General features: G+C 58.6%; 1 protein-coding gene across 1 annotated transcript in view; it reads left to right on the top strand.

Annotated features, from left to right (window-relative positions):
• The window catches only part of TTBK1 (tau tubulin kinase 1), a 37,376-nt gene that overhangs the window by 12,822 nt on the left and 5,807 nt on the right, over positions 1-18,747 (top strand). Inside the window, exons 11-13 of the mRNA XM_036124038.2 lie at positions 634-865; positions 1,118-1,296; positions 3,907-4,468. Coding sequence (XP_035979931.2) covers positions 634-865; positions 1,118-1,296; positions 3,907-4,468 — 973 coding nt within the window. The remainder of the gene's footprint in view (positions 1-633; positions 866-1,117; positions 1,297-3,906; positions 4,469-18,747) is intronic.

Here is an 18,747-nt window from a genome sequence, read left to right as displayed (position 1 = left end):
CTGTGTCCAGGGCCTTTGGGGCTCAGAGAAAAAACTTGCAGCCCCTGCCCTCAGAGTGCTCTCGGGTCTGGGGTATTTGTCATGGACGCGTTCGCGATATCAGAACCGGTGACCAGCACAAAGACAGAGGCACCCAGGGAGGGGCCAGAGTGAGGAGGGGCACCCCACCCTGCCCCAGGGAGGAGCCAGGGAGAGACATGGGCAGGTGCTCCAGGAAAGAGACTCCGCAGGGCCTGATGGCACATCGTGGTGCCCCCGTTCGGCAAAGATACCACTCAAGGAGCTCCTAAGTGATTCTTCTCTTTAGACCCATTCCTGGTCTAAAGGAGGCCAGCCAGTGAATTGCAATGGAAATCTGGCAGGGCCGGGAAGGTAATGGGTCTCCTAAACTGATAGGGTGACGTGGCCCCCATGCTGGGCAGCCACATCTCCTTGCCGCCCTGTGCCGGCCTGGGGACGGCCCACTTGCCGGCTTGGTAAGCCGGGGATGGTGATGGGCCCAGGGACTCCCCGACCCCTGCCGAGGCCTCCCCTGTGCCCGCTCCCCAGGGGTGGCAGTGATCTGCAGGGCCTGTGCTGGGAGGAGAGAGCACCCCTGCCAGCCTTGCCCATGGCCCCTCCCGGCCTCTCCAGGGTGGTCAACGTGACGCCGGTGCCCGGGGACCTGCTCCGGGAGAACACTGAGGACGTGCTGCAGGGCGAGCACCTGAGTGACCAGGAGAACGCACCCCCAATCTTGCCTGGGCGGCCCCCTGAGGGGCTGGGTCCCAGCCCCCACCTGGCCCCCCACCCTGGGGGTCCTGAGGCTGAAGTCTGGGAGGAGACGGATGTCAACCGGAACAAACTCCGGATCAACATCGGCAAAGTAACTGCAGCCAGAGAGAAGGACGTGGGTGGCCTTCCCCCGCTCCCACCCTGGTTCCCAGCCCACGGCCCCCTTCCCTCTCCTCCTGTGTGCCCTCTCCCCGGCCATACGCCCGCTGGCCCTGCCTCCGAGGCCTCGCCCCGTGTCAGGATCACCAGCGCCGACCTCCCTCTATCTCCTTCACCCTGGGAAAAGCACTTGACCCACAGCCACCCTGTTGGCCCCCGTTCATGGGACTCCCCTCTCCTGCAGACCCCTTGTGTGGTGGAAGAGGAGCAGAGCCGAGGTGTGGGGGTCCCTAGCTCCCCGGTGCGTGCCCCTCCAGACTCACCGACAACCCCAGTGCGTTCTCTTCGCTACCGGAGGGTCAACAGCCCTGAGTCTGAGAGGCTTTCCACAGCGGATGGACGGGTGGAACTGCACGAGAGGAGGTAGGTCTGGGGCCGGGGGCGGCCAAGGACCCCTGGTCCCTTCAGCCTTCACGAGGCTGCTCTGCAGGAGAGATCAGATGCAAGGTGGAAGCGGGCGGGGCCCTGGGAGTGTTGAGGGGCTACCCTTGGGCCTGGGGTCGGACTTGGTTAGTCAGTGACAAGGCCTGGAGAGGGGTGGGGGGTACAGAGGTCCTAGCTCGTGCCACGAAGGGATGTGGGGTGGAGGCGGGCTGTAGGAAGGGTAGGCTGCGTCCCCAGGCCCAGGAGGAGGCGAGGGGTGAGCCGGTAGGTGGGTGTGCTTCCAGAACCTCTCCCTAGAGACTAATTACAGATGGCTCAGAGCAGCTGACTAGGCTCCCATCAGCTTTGGGGGAGGGGCCTGAGAGGAGAGCCCAGGGAGCGCTCAGCAACAAAAGGGGGCGGATCAAGATTTGGGGGTCAGGGGCTCAGAGATCTGAATATCATGGGGGGGACCTGATTGGTGGGACGGAGAGTTTAGAGCCAAAATGAGCCTTCAGGATGGGGGGATGTGAGGGTGGCCCATGGCCATCAGGGACCAGAGTCAGAACCCCCCACCTGAGGCCTCTAAGAGACGTCCCCACCCTCAAGTGGCTCTGGGTGGGGCTTCACCACGCAGCAGGGCTGCAGTCTTCTCTGCACCAGGAAAGGGGCCTTTTCTCAAGGCCCAGCTCAGGTGGATGGGGTGCTTTTTCCCAACCACGCAGTGTGCCTCCTCATCCCCACCCTACCCATGGCCCCTCCTCTGGATTCTGCTCCAAACTGCACCCTGCCTCTGGGATGGGACGCAGTGTCTTTGGAATGTGGCAACGCTCAAGACAGGAGAGGCCTATGCCAGTCCCCGAGGGAACCCCAGGACAGAGGGACACGGGCCCTGTGCCCAGGTTGCCGACAGCCCTCACACTCACGCAGGTCGGCCTCCCTGGGACTGAAGACCACGTTTGCATCCACAGTAGCCCAGAGGGTTGAGGAGAGGAGAGCCGAGGAACAGTAGTGTGGAAGGGGTATCAGTAGCGAAGAGAGGTGGGGATGCCCACCAAACAGACAGTCCTGGAGAGCAGACGGGCTTGACTCGGAGTGAGCCCTTGTTTCGGGGCTAATGGGAAGAGGAGACAGCTGAGGAGAGATTTTCTGGAAGGGAAGGTTCAGGATCTTGTAGGGCAGGACAGAGGGTTTGTGTGGGTTCTGGGGCTCTTAGGAGCAGGAAAAAGTATGAAGCAGATGGGATTGGATTGCCCACCTTCCCCCCCTTCCTTCACCCACTTTCCCGACCTTCAGCCCCTCTTCTCCTTTGGTGCCCTCTCTCTTTTCTGTCCACCAAAACAAACCATGCGCTCAGGAAAGGAAGCCACAACAGCCATTTACATGGGAGACCCTGGATGGCCTCCCTCAGGGATGTATGTATTTTAAGCCTTATTAAGTCAGTAAAAATCTTGTGGAGAGGGAGGAGGTAAGTCCCACAGACCAGGGCGGGAGGATGTTGAGAAAGCCCCACAGTGGCTCTGAGCTGCACCCGTTTCTCTCACAGGCTCGAGGCCTGGGGAGAATAAAAGTCAGCCCCCTGCCCACAGCCCGAGCGTGAGGGTGTGCCCAAGCCGAGGAAGCTAAGCCTCCACGGTTCTCAGTGGGGGGTGCCCTTCCTACAACCAGCAAAACCTTTACCTCTGCGCTGGTACCCAGCCCCCTCCCAGGTTGAGAAGGGGGAAGGTAACAGTGGAAGAGATGTCCCAAGGTAGGATCACTGACCCAGCGTGAAAAGTCAGATGGGGCCCAGTCCCTGCCTGGCAGGGCTGGGAGGGCAAACTTGCACCCCCACCCCACAGCAGGATGGACAGGCTCCCCGCAGGGGGTGACATCCATGCCAGGTGGGACAGCAAAGGGTGTGCGGACAGTGACAGTTGAAATGGCACCAAAGTACGAGCACATGGGCAGTTTGGGGAAAAGCTAGTGAATCGGAGATGGGTCTGGCTAGAAGAATGGTGAACCTGGGCCTTGGCCTGGCCACTTGAGTGCCAAACTAAGTGCCAAACTAAGGAATATGGACTTTGTCCTCAAGGCTGGGAGCCACTGGAGTTTGTGGGGGTGGTGAAACCAGCCAGGCAGGCCTGGAAGGTGGTGGTAGAAGAAGCTAGAAAAACCATCTGCGCACTCAAGGCCCAGGTGGGTGCGTTTGCCCTGACGGCAGCAGGAGGGAGCCTCTGATAGGGTGTGAGCACCAGACCGGGAGCATAGAGTTGGCTTTTGGGAGATTAGGTTTCCCTGGTGGTCCAGAAGAGAGCGCTCCTTGGGCACAGGAACCAGGTTTTATTTTCTGCCTGTTTGTATTCCAGGAACGCAGTAAGCATCCAAATCCGTGTGTTGAGTGAATGAATGGATGGATGGATGGATGGATGGATGGATGGATGGGATCTCCACGGGGAGTGAGGTGGGGGGAGGGGGTGGTAAGCCAGGAGGTGACCAGGTCTGGCCCCGGGTGGCAGAGATGCTCTGGTCAGTGGGTTCCAGGCGGCACGTCCCACCTGGCCACGGGCTTGAGTTCCTTGGAGATTTGGAGAGGCCGGGCACTGAACCTCACTCGGGGTGGCTTTGCAGGTCACGAATGGATCTGCCCGGCTCCCCCTCGCGCCAGGCCTGCTCCTCGCAGCCGGCCCAGATGCTGTCAGTGGACACGGGCCACCCCGACCGGCAGGCCAGCGGCCGCATGGACGTGTCGGCCTCCGTGGAACAGGAGGCCCTCAGCAACGCCTTCCGCTCCGTGCCGCTGGCTGAGGAGGAGGACTTTGACAGCAAGGAGTGGGTCATCATTGACAAGGAGACGGAGCTCAAGGACTTCCCCCCGGGGGCCGAGCCCAGCACATCGGGCACGACGGACGAGGAGCCTGAGGAGCTGCGGCCACTGCCTGAGGAGGGCGAGGAGCGGCGGCGGCCGGGGACAGAGCCTAGCGTCAGGCCCCGGGGCCGAGGCATGCAGACTCTGGCCGAGGAGGACCCTCGGCAGACTCCATTCCAGCCCCTACCACCCCCGCTGAGCCAGGCCGAAGGCCGGTCAGAGACGTCACAGCCCCCCACGCCCGGCAGCCCTTCCCACTCGCCCCTGCACTCGGGACCCCGCCCTCGACGGAGAGAGTCGGATCCCACAGGCCCGCAGAGACAGGTAAGGCTGGGCTTGCACCCCACTCCCCACCCCTGGATGCCCATAGTTTTTGCCTGGAGTGCTCCCCGTGGGCTCCCCGTGGGCTCCATGGGGGCTGCTGACTAGCACCCAACAGTTGCGGGCTGCGATGAAGGTAGACAGGTTTAAAGGTCCAAAACCATGCTTGGGGGATGGTCGGAGCTTCCCAGAGGAAGCGTCCTCCAAGTTCTGAGTTGAGTCTTGCATGATGAACAGCGTCAGCCAGGTGACAAAGCAGGAGAAAGGCCTCTGGGGCCAAGGGGACCGTGTGTGCAAAGGCCCGGGGGTGATAGTGAGAAAGCACTGCCCTGATGGCATGTTGCAGAGCAGATGAAGCTGCGAGGCAGGTCCCCGGCCCCATCCCGGAGGGCCTCGGGGAGAAGCTAAAGGGTTAGGGTTTGATTCTGAAGGCTCGGTGAGCCACCCAAGGCTTTTAAACAGGGGTGTGCCATGATCCCATCGGTGCTCTTGAATGATCCCTCTGGCTGCTGGGTGAAAACGGAAGAAAGGGCCCAGAACTATAAGCAGGAAGGCCCCACGGTAGGCGCCAGTAGGAGAACACCTTGGTGGCTTGGACCAGGCCGGGGGCTCTGGATGTGGGGCAGGATGGGCGGAACCAAGAGGTGTGGGGGAGAGGACTGAGGGGCTGTGAACAGGGGGTTCTCGGCCGATGCTGAGAGTTCTGGGTGGACAGTGGTGACATCGCTGAGTGGTTTTGAAGGGAGCATGGACCCTCAGATGGGCCGGGGAGAGCCAAGGAGGTGACACTGGAGGGCTCTGGGGCTGTGCCGCGTTCCACTCAGTCACCGCACGTCAGGGGCATGTGCCAGGTGGCTCTGGTTCAGGGCCAAGGTCAGATCAATCCGCTGCATGAGCAGATTGGGAGGCCCGGCCTGGGAGCCCGTGGGTGCCTTGGAGAAGGGCAGCCCCAGGCAGGGCTGTTTAGGCCCCATCCTCTTGTCTAGAAAAGAGGGGCCTCTGAGCTGAGATCCTCAGGGGTGTGCATCCTAGCCGTGCCGCGGATTCTGGAAAACTGGGGGCTCAGAAAGTGGGAACTCTGGAATTACGGCACCCAGAGAGGTCCTAGCCAACCTGAGTTGGAGGCTCAGCCAGGGTAGGGTTGGGCTGGCATGACTGGGTTGGGGTCCTTGTTCCCACCAGGGCCAGCACCGGAGAGAGAACAAGATCTGTTTCGCTCCTCTCCCATGTTTTCCTGCATTCATTCATCTGTTCGGTACCTAGTCCTTCCACACTTGCTGAGCGTCTAGCCTATGCCGGGTACCAGAGGCATCAGAGGTCTTATGCACCCACAGCAAGTGCAGAGTCTAGGAGGGAGCCTGACAGGGGTGGTGTAGGGTAGAGAGACAGCCCAGAATCCAAGTCAGGCGGCCGACACTCTGGACCTGGGCCATCTGCTGGTCCCCTGCTGGCGACTGCAGGCCAGCTGGGTCTCAGAGACGGAGCTGAGCTATCTGGGAGGTTTTCCTCACCTTCAGATTCCTCCCGGGTCCTGGGAAACGTCCTTACAGGGGGGACTTGCAGCCAAGGGGGGAAGGAGAGAGAGTCAGGCAAGTGGGCACGGGCCTCTTGTACAGTCTCAGTCTTGGGCTCAGGTCCTGCTTGTGCTGCGGGCAGGCGGTGAGTTGCATGTGTCTGGAGGGCGTGTTAGGTGTTGGTGGGCCTTGGTTTCCCCAGAGCACATAGCAGCGAAGTTGGTTAGCCTTCTTCAGCTGTGTGCGTGCGTTTCCGTGTCCGCGTAGCTCAGGAGTGCACACGGGTGTGGGTGTGCGCACACAGCGGCGTGTCTACGCAGCGTGCAGCCGGTCTGTGGGAGCGCAGAGAACCCTGGAGGCGGGGATGGGGATGACAAAGCTGGAGGGCTGAGAAGGATCAGAGCCGTAATTCCAGGGATAGCGACCAGAGCTGTACTCTCTCAGCACCTCCACATGTCACGTGTGTCTTCCTTACAACAGTAACTTGAATAAGGCAACCCCCCCCCCCCCGAAAAGGTAAGGAAACCGAGGCTGGGAGGAGCTAAGCCTTTAGCCCAGGGTCACCAGCGGGCCAGAGGTAGAGCTGGGTGAGCGCTGCCTGAGGCCTGTGTGTTTAGGAGAGGAGCAAACACAGGCCAGAGGGAGCCCCAGTGCATGGGGGGGGGGGCATGCACACGTGTGTGTGCACCCCTGGCTGGGCCATGTCAGCAGGTGTGCCTCGGGCACAGCAGTGTGCACGGCGGCCTGTGTGTGTGTGTGTGAGTGTGAGCACACGGGGAGTGACAGTACCGAGCATTTCGGTACAGCACAGTACAGAGGCAGCAGAGACCTTCCTTGTCAAGGGCAGAGGAAGATGGAGAAAGGGACTGGCGCATTTGTTCCTTCTTTCTTTGGTCTGGAGGGAGTCCTGATCTCAGCCGATGTGGGGGCTCGCAAACCTGGCCACTGCTTGGCATCACTGTTTTCGGACTCCCCACCCTGCCACCTTTCTGCAGGGAATCCCCTCCTAGATCTCGCTTGCTCTGCTCAGCGTCTGATGTGTGAACTTCCTCATAACCATGATCCTTAAAGATATGAGCCCTCGAAACGCTGTCATCTGCCCCCCCCCGCCCCCATGGGGAGCAGGGACAAGGATAATGTGGAACCAGGCACAATTTTAGAGCATCTATTGTTCTTTGGTGTGAATGCCGTGATACTTTAAACTTTTTCTTTACACACACCTCACTTTCTTCCCCAAGGAACTGAAGGTGCAAATTGGAAGTGGCTGGAGAGCTAAGGCAGAGGGGAAGGCAGCCGACAGAAGGCGTGATTTGGGGGAGGGATGTTTGCCGTCCTTTGCCGGTTGTCTCTGGCTGGTAACTCAGCAGGTCAGCATTCTCTGAGTCCGTGGACATTTGCTTGGCAGCCACTAGAACATTTCTCTGCCATGTGCCAGGCAGTGTGCTGGGGGCAGGGGCACAAAGATGAACAAGGCTTCGCAGTGCTGCCCTTTTGGAGCTCATAGAGGTGGGGTGGGGATGCCAAGGCGTGGACATGGATGTTTATCGTCAAGGGCCGTAAGGTAGATAACAGAGAACCCTTCTTTGCTAGAATAGGGAGGCTGCCTGCGAAGCTGGGTGGTCTCGCAAAGGTGGTACTTCAGCTAGGCGTGGGAGGCAAGTGAAGGGGCAGGAGCATGCTGGGATTAAGTCCCCCCGGAAGCTGACCAAACTCTGGCTGGGGTGTTAAAACTCAAGCCACGCACATGTGTCGTGGGAGGAGCTGTGGGCGGCTGTTGGTTCGCCTGTTGGTTCGCCTGTTTCTTGGACAGAGGGCCTCAGACCCCTGTTCCTCAGTGCAGCTGGGACTGGCTCGGAAGGATTCTAGACCTGGCCAAAGAGAAGGGGAAGGGAAAGCAGGGTGGGGGCAAAGACAATCCTATAGAATCTTCTCTCTCCTCCCCTCTTTGATGGAGGTTCCACGTTGGCTCCCTCTGCCCCCATTTGACATCTACAAGGGGACACTGGAGCTGAGTGTCCTGGGCACCCTCCTCTTCAGCTCTCTGGCAGCTGGCCCAGCCCATCCTCAGGCCCCACCAAAAGCTATTTAAACTGGCTTCAGGCACAGGAAGAGCTAGGGGTCAGGGTGGGAAAGGTCTGGTGACACCCAGGGCACCATTTCCATCCCCACAGGCCTGGAACACACAGGCCCACTTTCCCTTTTCCCTCTGAGGGTACGAGGGCAGGAGGGCACAGACAGGATTCTTCCTGATGTCTGTGATGCGGCCAAGCCCCTCCCAGAGGCTGCCTTGTGGCTGGGCTGGGAGAGGACAAGGAAAAAGTCACTTTGGAGAAATGGTTTCAGTCTGCCCCTCCCCCTCCCACTCCTCTATCCCTCTCCTCACTCTCAAGAGTGACTTAAAGGATAATCAGACAGCTCACATGACAGAGCATTTACTCCATGGCAGTCCTAAGTGCTGTGCCTATCATAACATCTAATCCTTATAACAACCCTAGGAGCTGGGAAACGCTGCTGCCCCCATTTTACAGGTGAGGAAGCTGAGGCATGAGAAGTGACTTGCTTGAGGTCACCCGGGTAGTAAGCGGTGGAGTTGGGATGCAAACATGAGTAGTTGGACTCCAGAGTCCTACCCTTCTGCGGAGCACTTGCCACCCCGCTGTGATGGGGGCAGAGGGTGTGCAGGGAATGTACTCCCGCCCTCCCCCCGCCCCACCACCGAGGAGTCGGGAGAACAGCTGGGGAGGCAGATGGCAGGTAGCAGTTGCAGAAGGGCCTTCCCGCGGGGGAGGATTCCTCAGCCCAGAGGGAACTCTGAGCTGGGAAGGGCTCAGGCAGGAAGGCTGCCCGGGGAGGTGAGCGACCAAGGTCTCCGCAAGGAGACCATGGTGTGAGGAGTGCCAGACAGGAGGAGGACTGGGAAGGGAGCTGGCGGCCGGAGCCTGGGTTCTGAGGCAGGACGGGGCGGCGCTCACCCCCTCCACCTGCCGGACCCTGCCCCCCTGCCCGGGACGCCAGCGCCGCAGGGGCTGTGAGCGGCGGGTGGCCCCCGAGACGGAGCTGTCGAGTCTGTGCCTGACGCCTCTTTTCCCTCCACTCTCTTGGTCTCTTTCAGTTGGAGGAGGACAGACTCTCGGGGCACTCCCTCCCGCGGTACAGCCCTCTGCGACGACTGGCGTCCTCCGTGTTCTCCTCCTCCACGCTGGAGACCGAGCATTACCCTCACCCTGGCGGCGGCGGCTCCTCCGGTTCCCTCATTCAGCGCAGCCGCTCGGCGGAGAGCAGCCCCGTGCGGGCGCCCCACCGGCGCCACGCGCCCCTCGCCGCCGGCAACCACAGACTCGTGCCCTCGGTGCTCCGCATCTCGCGGTCCCAGCTGCAGCAGGTGTGGGCCCGCTTCACCCACAAGACCTAGGCTGGGCTCCCCCCCCTCCTGGAGGGGGCAGGTGGGGGGGGTGGGGAGCAGGCAGGGACCATGGTTCCTTCCCAGGACGCAATAATCACACACTCACACACCCCATCCCGCCCCATCATGCAATACAGCCCCCTATAACGTTGGCCCAAGGTACTGTAATGCCCACCCCCACCCCCCACGTCTCCCTTTGCTTGGTGCCAGCCAAATGGTGCAGGGGGATGGGTGGGGCTGTCGGTGCCGCTTCAGGGACAGGACAGAGACTCCCGGCTGGAGCCACCGTGGGTCCAGAGTCCAGTGGAAAGCAAGGTGTCAGGGAGACAAGGCATGCTGGGTCAGAGTCGGTCTGGCATGGAGTTGATTCTGTTTAATCTGTGATTTCTTGGCATGGCGGGGCCTGGTTCACCCCTGAGGATGGGTGGCAGAAGACGGAGACCCTCCTGGGGTGTGTCTGTCTATCTGCATGGGGCGACGCATGTGCCCCTGTGTCCGAGATGTGGGCCTGGTCAGCCAGGTTTGGGGTTTGGTAGGGAGTGCCTCCATACTCAGTGATGTGGGGGGAGGGGCGGGAGCAGTCCTGTGACCCGGTGAGCCTACCGCAGGCCACTGTCACAGAGGACAGAGCTCCCGACTCCCACATCTGACCCAGGAGGCCTGGAGCTCAGTCTACTAGGCTGCCCTTCACCCAAGGCATATATGCCATCACCCCCTGCTGGGTCTGGTGGCCTGGCCCAGCTCCTTAGGAACTGAGGATGGATGAACGGGGCCTGGCATTTGCCCCTCAGAGGAAGCTGGAGCCTAAGGGTGAGGGGACCCAGTCTAGAAGCTGTAGCAGAGAGGGTAGGTTATTAAGGATGAGGTAGCACCTGTGAGCTCAGGACAAATCCCAGACAGCAGCAGCCCCACCAGGGCCCCTCTTGGAGGGTGACTCCTTCCTGTAGGTGCTCAGCCAAGCCAGTTGGCCCCCAGGGGCCATGGTGAAGACAGAGAACAGGGTAGGCAGATCGGCTGGGGATATGGAGATGGGTGAGGGGTCAGGATGCCAGATCGCAATGTCCTTTCTGCTTATTTCTCAGCCCCCAACCTGTCACTGCAGGGACCTCCAAGGTTCCCTCTCCTCATTCCTGCCCCTGTCAGCCAGCACCTCTGTTTCCCTGGGCAGTGGAGTAGTGGTGAAGAGGGTGCCAGGAAGGGTAGTGCCTATACAGAAAGGGAAAGAAGGGATGAGACCTGAAGGCTTGCAAAATATTTATTGCAGTGAGACTGTATCTGTGTATATGCTTGTGTGCATGCATGTACGCTTGTGAGTATGAGTATGCTTATATATGAACATTTGTGCATGTGGCAGGGCTGCCATGGATAGATGCTCAGGCTGTGCACTGCACAATTCCGGGGAGGACAATTTACATTGACCCCAGTGTGAATGACACCACTGAATTTGCAGTGTTGCAGTCCTATGTGTGTGGGTGTATGTGAGGGCGTACTTGTGTGTGTCAGGGAGTCAGAAAAATATTTGTGCAGTCCTTGGTAGTTTCCTATGTACCTACTCTCATCTTGGCTCCTCTCTCTACTGCCTTTTCCCTTTGACCCTTCTTCCTTCCCAACTCAACTCCCTTCAACTCCCCAGCTATCTCTGGTTGGAGTAGAGGCCTCAGGGTCCTTGCCCCAGCTCGGGGAGGTCATAAGTGGGTGGGCAGTGCTATTCGGCTGAAATGTCCTCATGGATGGCTGGCACTGTGTATAGCTCACTCACATGAGCTATGCCTGCACTCACTACATTCTTTTCTTCAAAATCTGTTCTTTTTGGAGAATGTCTGGGCCAAGAGCACCTTCCTTATCTAGGAATGAAAGCCAGATTCATACCCTAATACTTGTGCCCCACTCCCACCTCATCCTAGCTGCTCACTTTTGAGCATCCCCAAGGTCAAGCCTCTGTCGCCTCCAGTCTGTTCTGGGTGGCTCTGCATCCTGCCCTGGCAGAGGGTAGAGGAGGGGTCAGGGTAGACACTTTGAAAAGAAAGGACAGAAAACACAAAGCACAAAGGTTAGGGGGTGGGAAGAACAGTAGCCCCACTCCCGCCTACTGCATTCCGGCATGGCCCCCTTGTCTTCCCCCCTCCCCTCTGGCCCTCTTCCCATCCTCCCCAGCGAGTGGCAGGGGATGAAGTGAAGGGGAGTCTGTCCACCAGCAGCTCCAAAAGTCAGCAGCCGTGGGGTGGGGGCAGGGCCCATGCTATCTGGGGTTAGATGAAACCAAGCACTCGGTTATCCGGCATTCCCTTCCAGAGGGTTCCTACCTGAGCACGGCTCCCACTCAATGACCAGAGCCCTGAGGTACTCTAAGATCCCAAAGTGCCTTGTGACTTATCAAAGATGACGGCACTAGCTTCAGCCTTGTTTTAGCATTAAATACATATTTCTATTTCCAAAGCCTTTGGAGGTGGGGAATCCTGTTAAGCATGCCAAAACTGGCTGAATTTTCACACAGATACAGACACAAACACACACACCCCAAAACTGATACCTGTGGGAGAGGGTGTGTCCTTTAAATTAAGATCCTGATTCAGATATTTTGTCCTTTGAGGGACATCCTTTTGTGTACCCTCTGTGGTGGCGGGGAGAGCATCTTGTAAGCCATAAAGCTCTGAGCCAACAGGAGGGGATCTTGGTAACATGATTATCTTTTGAGGGTGGCTCCGAGTTCTGGAAATAGCGAAGGCCATTTGAAGCCACGTGTGTTGGGTCAAGTTCACGTGCAGCTCGGCAGAGCCGTGAATGGTTTGGAGTAAGTTCCTTGTCTCTAGGTCCCAGGTTGGGTAAGGAAGTTGTGAGTCTGCAGTGTTGTCAGGCTCTTTCTCCGAAGGGTTTCCCAGAGAGGAGGTCAGAATGTTTCAAGAAATGATTCCCTGCTGGGGGAAAGCGCACAGCCTCCCCAGGGTCAGCTTTGAAAAGAGGCAGCACTCTTTGCTGTACTTTGAAAATGGTGTTTTTGTACTTTATAGTCACACCCTGCATATAGTGGTGGCTTCCAATTATTAATTTATTATTTTATTAAACGGTCACTGGCACACAGTGCTTATTATGTACCAGGCAGTGATCTAAGCACTTTACAAAATTAACTCATTTAACCCTCATAATAGCCTATGAGGTCGATTCCAGTATTATCTGCATTTAATGGATTAATCAGAATATTTCATTTACAAAAATATAAAAACACGTGCCAATGCCGAATAACTGAAGTCTTGTTTGATAGGAGTTTTAGAACCTTTTAGTCTGTGTAGTGATCTATTTCCTGTCCTTTCTGCTTGGCCCCTCCTCACTCTAACTGAAAGGAAGGAGTTGTCTCGGAGCCAGACTCTCCTTCCTTCTTCATTTCCACCTCGGTGTGGGATGGTGTGGGGTGGGGGGAAGTCACTCCAGAGTACCAGGGTTGGTTGAAGTGGCCCACCCTATCTCTCCAGAAACCCCACCTCTCCATCCCAAGCATCCCAGAACAGCTCTGGAGATTCAGTAGGTGGAGGAAGAGCTACAGTGAGAAGGCAGGCGCTCAGAACCATGAACTCAAGGTATTGGTGGTGGTGGGCGGGGGGGGGGGTTCCTGGGCTTCGGGCTCACAGATAGGGCAGGTACTGGCATTGGTGAGCACTGGCCATGGGGACTTGAGCCCAGTGTCACCAACTCACACCACAGCAGGGGCCAAGCCATGTCAACGAGTGGCCAGGTTTGGGGACTGTGGTCAGTGGGAGACGCACTCCCCCCATCCTCAGCTCAGCCAACTGTTGCCACTATCTTCCAATTTTTATGTGAAATCTCGCAATTTTTAATTATTGGCATGAAATTTTAAAAAACAACTTTTTAAAGAAATATCACTCTGAGCCAAACAAAACTGGCTTAAGGGCAGAGACCCTGAACTCAGTTTGCAACCTCTGTGAGCCTGAGGACTCCCCACCCCCTTCTCCTGTCCAAGGCTGCAGCACTTCAAGGGGGATGGTGTTCTTCCTGGGAACTCAAATCAGGTGGGCTTCTTAGAGGCGGCAGCTCACAGCCAGTGGGGATGTGTGGTGTGTGCTTTGTGTACGTGTCGGTGACCTCATGGTTTGTGTGCCTGAATGTGTGTGTGGGCCAGTGGACTTGTTTGTGGTAAGTGGGGTCCTCCTGGCAGGACCAGTATTTTCTCTGACGGCATAGGACCCTGGGTGAGTGAAAAATGCTCTAGTGAATTCTCAGTAATCAGTAGACACCCCCACGCACTCAAGGCAGCTTGGGTCACAGCAATAACCACTCAACACTCATCCCAACCACTAGCATCCTGAACCCATCAATCTCCCTCTGCATTTCCAGTTTTGGGGAAAATGGGCACAGCCTTGCCCAGCACGTGGGGGAATGATGGCACCTTTGAGCCATGCTGGTACATTAACCCTTGCTTCCCCAGCCAAGAGGGGTGGGCCAGACCCCTTCAATCCCAGGAAAAGGTAGGGGTCCTCCTCTCTGTAGAGGGTCCCAGGACCCTCCTTTTCTCTCCTCTGCCCTGCCTAGGTCCCTTTTTTCTGGGGAGGGGTGGTGCTGTGTGTCTAGGCAGTGGTGGGGGGAGCTTGGGCCACTGGATGGCAGAGGAGCTGTGGCAAATGTGTCTATATTGAGTGGCCAGGGGACACCATGCTTAAGAGTGTGTAGGGACCCCTGGCTGTGTGAGGATGGAATATCCTCTGCTGTCTTTGGGTTGCTTTGGTACCTGAGGATGGAAGCACAGACCCCTAAGGAGGGCCTGAACATCACCCGACCCTACCCCAAACTCCACTGAGATTCCAACCCAAAGGGCAGGAATCAGCCCACCCCATAGGCAGTCCTTGGTAACAAGGAGTGTGGCAAATCACTCTCCTTAAGTTGGGGGGCATGTCCCCAAAGTTTGCGTTATTCCCATTAGGGACAGAAGTGTCCCCTGGGACTAGCGGGTCAGCCTCTGAAATTTTTAAAGTATCCTTCTCCCTAAGGGAGAGGCCCCCAGCCTGAGGACCACATTCCTCAAATATCCCCAGCGGTTCTCCATACCACCCAGTCGGCTTCCCAGCTCAGGGCGCCCCGGAGCCGAAGTGGGCCCCTTCCCCCAAGTAAAGAGTTGAGAAGCAGTGGGGGAGGAGGGGCAAAGAAGCCTAAAGGACTATGGGAACCTTCCTGGACCTCTCCTAGCACTTGGCTCCGCCGTCAGTCCCACCACTTACCCTCCCTTCTACCTGCACAGGCTTTGCGGGTGCGGGGGGTGGGGTTCACCTTGCCACGACTAACTGGCCCTCATACACACGCACACACGCACACGCACACTCCATAGCTGCGCGCACATTTCATCCACTCTCCGGACAACAAACTAGCAGCCCCCCGGCTGGGAGAGCACAAAGATCGCGTTTCCGGGCACCTCTCGCAGGTTTCTAACTCTACTGTAACAGGACCCCAACCACCACTTCCACTCCGTTCCCGCCCTCGGGACCCGCCCGCACACGCCTGCCCCCGCGGCCCGCGCGCCACGAATGTACGGTCCGTCCTTTTAACTCGCTGCTACGCGCGCGACCAGGGTACGGGCCGGCCTCCGAGCCCCGCCCCCCGCCCCCAGCCCCGCCTCCGCGCGCGCCCCCGCCGAGCTGCCTGCTGCTAAAGTGTCCCTCCCCGCCCCCCACCCCCCGCTCCCGGGTTAGCCCCCCTGCCGCCCCGCCCTAGCGCCAACTTTGTGTTTGCTTTCCCCTCCTCGGCCTAGCGGCCTGGGGCTCGCCCCTCAGTGCTTCCAGGGCCGGGGTGCAGACGAGGGGCTGGGAGGGAAGCTGGCCGGTTCTCCCGGCTCGAAGGGCCCCCGTCGCCCCACCCCCGATCCCTGTTACCTCACCGCCCACAGCCTCCCCCCGCCCCCATAATTGGCCTTGCAGTTGGATGCCAAAGAGCCCAGAGTTGAGGGGGAGCAAAGCTTTGAGCCTAGCTAGGTCTCTCAGAGCGACCCAACACCCCCTTTTTGCCCTCTCCTCTACGTCCGTGTCTCCTGCCCCACCCCACTCCACGACTGAGGGCCCTGGGGGTCCCCAAACACGCCCCCACTTCCAGCTCTTCTCCCTCCCCACCCCCGAAAATAAAACTCAGGGACCAACATCTGCTTCCTTTGCACTTGCTCCGTCGACCCCTCCCCCCTCATTGGAGGGGCTTCCGTGGGGGAGCAGGCGGGGTTGGGGGCCCTAATGTTTGACAGTATTTAGCAAGGAGAGGGCTGGCCCCTGCCCCGTGAGAGGTGGGACTGGTGGGAGGGGGGAAGCTCAGCCGAGGCCCAGCTGAGCTCCTTCCTTCCAGGGACCCGAGGATCCCCTCCCAGCGTGGGGAGACGCTTCCTAATCGTGGTGGGGAGGGGAGAGAGGGATGGGAAGGGGGTTGGGGAGAGGACCCTTCCGGAAGTCCCGAATTCCAGCCAGTTTATTCCTAAACATGCCATCATACCCCTCCCCTTTTTGTACTGCAATAATACTGTATTATAAGCTTGCACTATTCCCCGACCCCGGCCAGCGTAAGCATGCACGAAAAACTCAAAACTACACACACACACACACACACACACACACACACACACAAAGATGGGACGCTTTTTTTTTCTTCCTCTCTCTCTCCGGGGTGCGTCCTCAGTGTACATAGCGGCGTCGGGGGGCCCTGGGCCCGGGTGGAGAAGCATGCACTGAGCCCCCGCCCCTAGACTGCGAGTACTGTACAAATCCAACACTTGAAACTGACACGCACACGCGCGGCGCCGCCACGGGGGTGGGACACGGACACGCACCCACACGCACACGGCCGCGCACGGGCGGGGGTGGGGGCGCCCCGCCGTCACGCGTCGCTGTGCGAGGGATCTTGTGCCTTTTTAAGTCCCTGTATGTTAATGCAGACAATCCGGAGAGCTTGTGTACTACCAAATCCTGATTAAAGACGCCTTCCAGGAACCTGCGCCTCGCCTGCTTTCTTTTCATCCTTCTTCCTAACCCACCACTGGATGGGCGGAGGGCAGGGACCCTGGTCTCTGGGGCCCCGACTCCAAATTGCCAACTTGCTGGAGGAGGGATGGGAAGTAGGGGGGTGGGCACCTAGATCTGTTCTCTGTGGATCAGTCTATTGAAGCCGTGTGTGTGTGTGTGTGTGTGTGTGTGTGTGTGTGTGTGTGTGGTGGGAAGGAGGCCAGGAAGCCAGAGAGCCCTGTGAAGGGACCCTGCGAGCCTTTCCCTGCCCCTCTGCTCTGATGGGGGATCTGAGATAGCTCTCGCCTGGGGGAGAATGGTCTGTCCAGGGGAATCAGCGAGAGAGCGGATTGTGCAGAGCCTGGGGGTGGGGGTGGGGTGCTGTCACCAGGCCACACTTTACTCCTTGGGGCCTAAAGCAAGTGTGGGGGCAGAAGAAGGGCAAGCTACAGCTGCATTTCTTGACCCCTGGAGCATTTAGAATGTTCCCATGCTGTCAGCTCCTTGCCCAGGACAGGTGAGGATGGGTTGGGGACACTGAGATCTGGGAGTCAGGTGTGCGAAGATCTGTAAAGACCTAGGGCCGCGACGGCCGCCTTCTCTGGTCATCTTAGTCTTTCCACCCAGATGACTGTCAATGGCCAGTGCGCCAGGGTGGGTGGCACTCCTAGGTGTGGGGTGGAGGAGCAGAGGGAGGGCTCCTGGCTTGGCAGATGTGGTTTGAGAGTGCAGACCCAGACAGACAGACAGGTGAGAAATCTGGAAAAGGTGGTGGTGGGCAGAGGGGGCTGCGCTGCCGACTTCTCCTGTTTTCCTTTGGGGCAATGATGGCAATCGGGGGCTCCCCTGGGGAGGAGGAGAGATGGGAAGGGTGCCCGGGGTGGCTGCTGAGGGAGGAGGAAGGGGCGCACTGCTGTGAGAGGCTTGCTGGGGAGGGGGAAGGGGTCAGGGCCCATCCTCCGGCTTTGGTCACTCAGCAGCCTCCCTTCTTTGACCTTGGGTCTGTGGGCCTAAGTGCAGTATGCAGTGTCTGGGCTTGGCCAGGGTCCAAGCAGGAGAGCCGCTCTCTGTACTCTGTCTGGGGAACGGGGGTGTGCAGACTAACCCGCCCCTGGTGTCCCGTGTCGCTGGCGTCAGACAAGTCAAGGCTGAGGAGAGCCGGGTTGTGGTGGCATCGAAAGATCAGAGGCTGGTCCATCCACCTCCCTCCGCTTTCCCTGCTGACTGGAGTAAACATGGACTTGGCTGGGCTCTGAAGTTGGTGAGGCCACAGCCTTTGGGTCTGGGCTCAGCAGAGGCAAGGGGAGGGCTAGGGCTTTCCTTCTCTCTGAGGGTCTCAGCTCCAGTGGCCTGCCTCCCCTCCTCTATGATTCACCCCTACCGCATCCGCCTTTGGCCAAACCCCATCAGAATCACCAGGGAGCTGTAAAACAGAGAGATTTCTGCGCCTCATCTTGGACCTACAGAATCTGGGGGCAGGGGGAGTAGGACTCAGGGCTCTGTAGGTTTAAGAAGCACCCCCAGATAATGCTGCGCCAAGCCAAGCTGGAGAACCACAATAAGCAAATTGGAATCATAAAGGGTCGCTGCTCTGGGAAGGGAGTAGGAAGGTGTGAGTTCCCCCAGGCCCTGATTTCCCCTTGCTGACACCCAGTACACTTGCTGCCCTCTGAGCTGGAATGGGAGGGGGTCACTGGTGTCCCCCTCCCGTGGTGTTTGCAAGCCTACTGGACCAAGCACACAGAGGCCATCTAAGGATCACTGGCTGAATGAATGAGCACAGGATGGCCTGGGTGAATGATTGAATATTTGCTGGACACAGGCATTCAGGAGAGGCTGGGAGAGGGTGAAGGAGGACTTCCCACTCTCTGAGGAGGGAGGACCTTGAGCCCAGGCCTGCCCTCCCCAACAAGGAGCCACATGCGGAGGGGTGGAGGGATTCTGAAATGGAAAACCCAGCAGGTCCAGATGCCCATGGGCTTGTCAGTGATACTTAGGGCAAAGCTGTCCCCACTCTGAGGTTCATGGCTCTTCCTGCTAAAGGGCACAGGGTCCCAGGTTCCCTGCATGGGAAGGTGGGAGGCCAATGAGTCGATGGAAAGAGTTTGGGGTTCCGAGCCACCTTGGTTGATGTGCTTTGTGAAGTGGGCGTGCCAGAGAGAGAGGGCGTGCCTCTCTCCAGGCTGTGTCCTAATCTAACCTTGTCACTGGTGCCTGATTTCAGTTCTCATTCCCCCTCCCGTGTAACAGAAGGGGAGGGCTTTGAGAGGGTTCCAGCTATGATCATGTAACAAGGACACTGTGAGCGGAGGGTCCGTCCTATGGATGGGACTTTTCTAAAGAGATCCGGGGCCTGGCCAGAGAAAAAGGTAGTTCTGCCAGGGA

The sequence above is a fragment of the Halichoerus grypus genome, chromosome 9 (genome assembly GCF_964656455.1).
Source record: "Halichoerus grypus chromosome 9, mHalGry1.hap1.1, whole genome shotgun sequence".
NCBI classification, from domain to species: domain Eukaryota; kingdom Metazoa; phylum Chordata; class Mammalia; order Carnivora; family Phocidae; genus Halichoerus; species Halichoerus grypus.
This window is presented reverse-complemented; position numbering and strand designations above follow the sequence as displayed.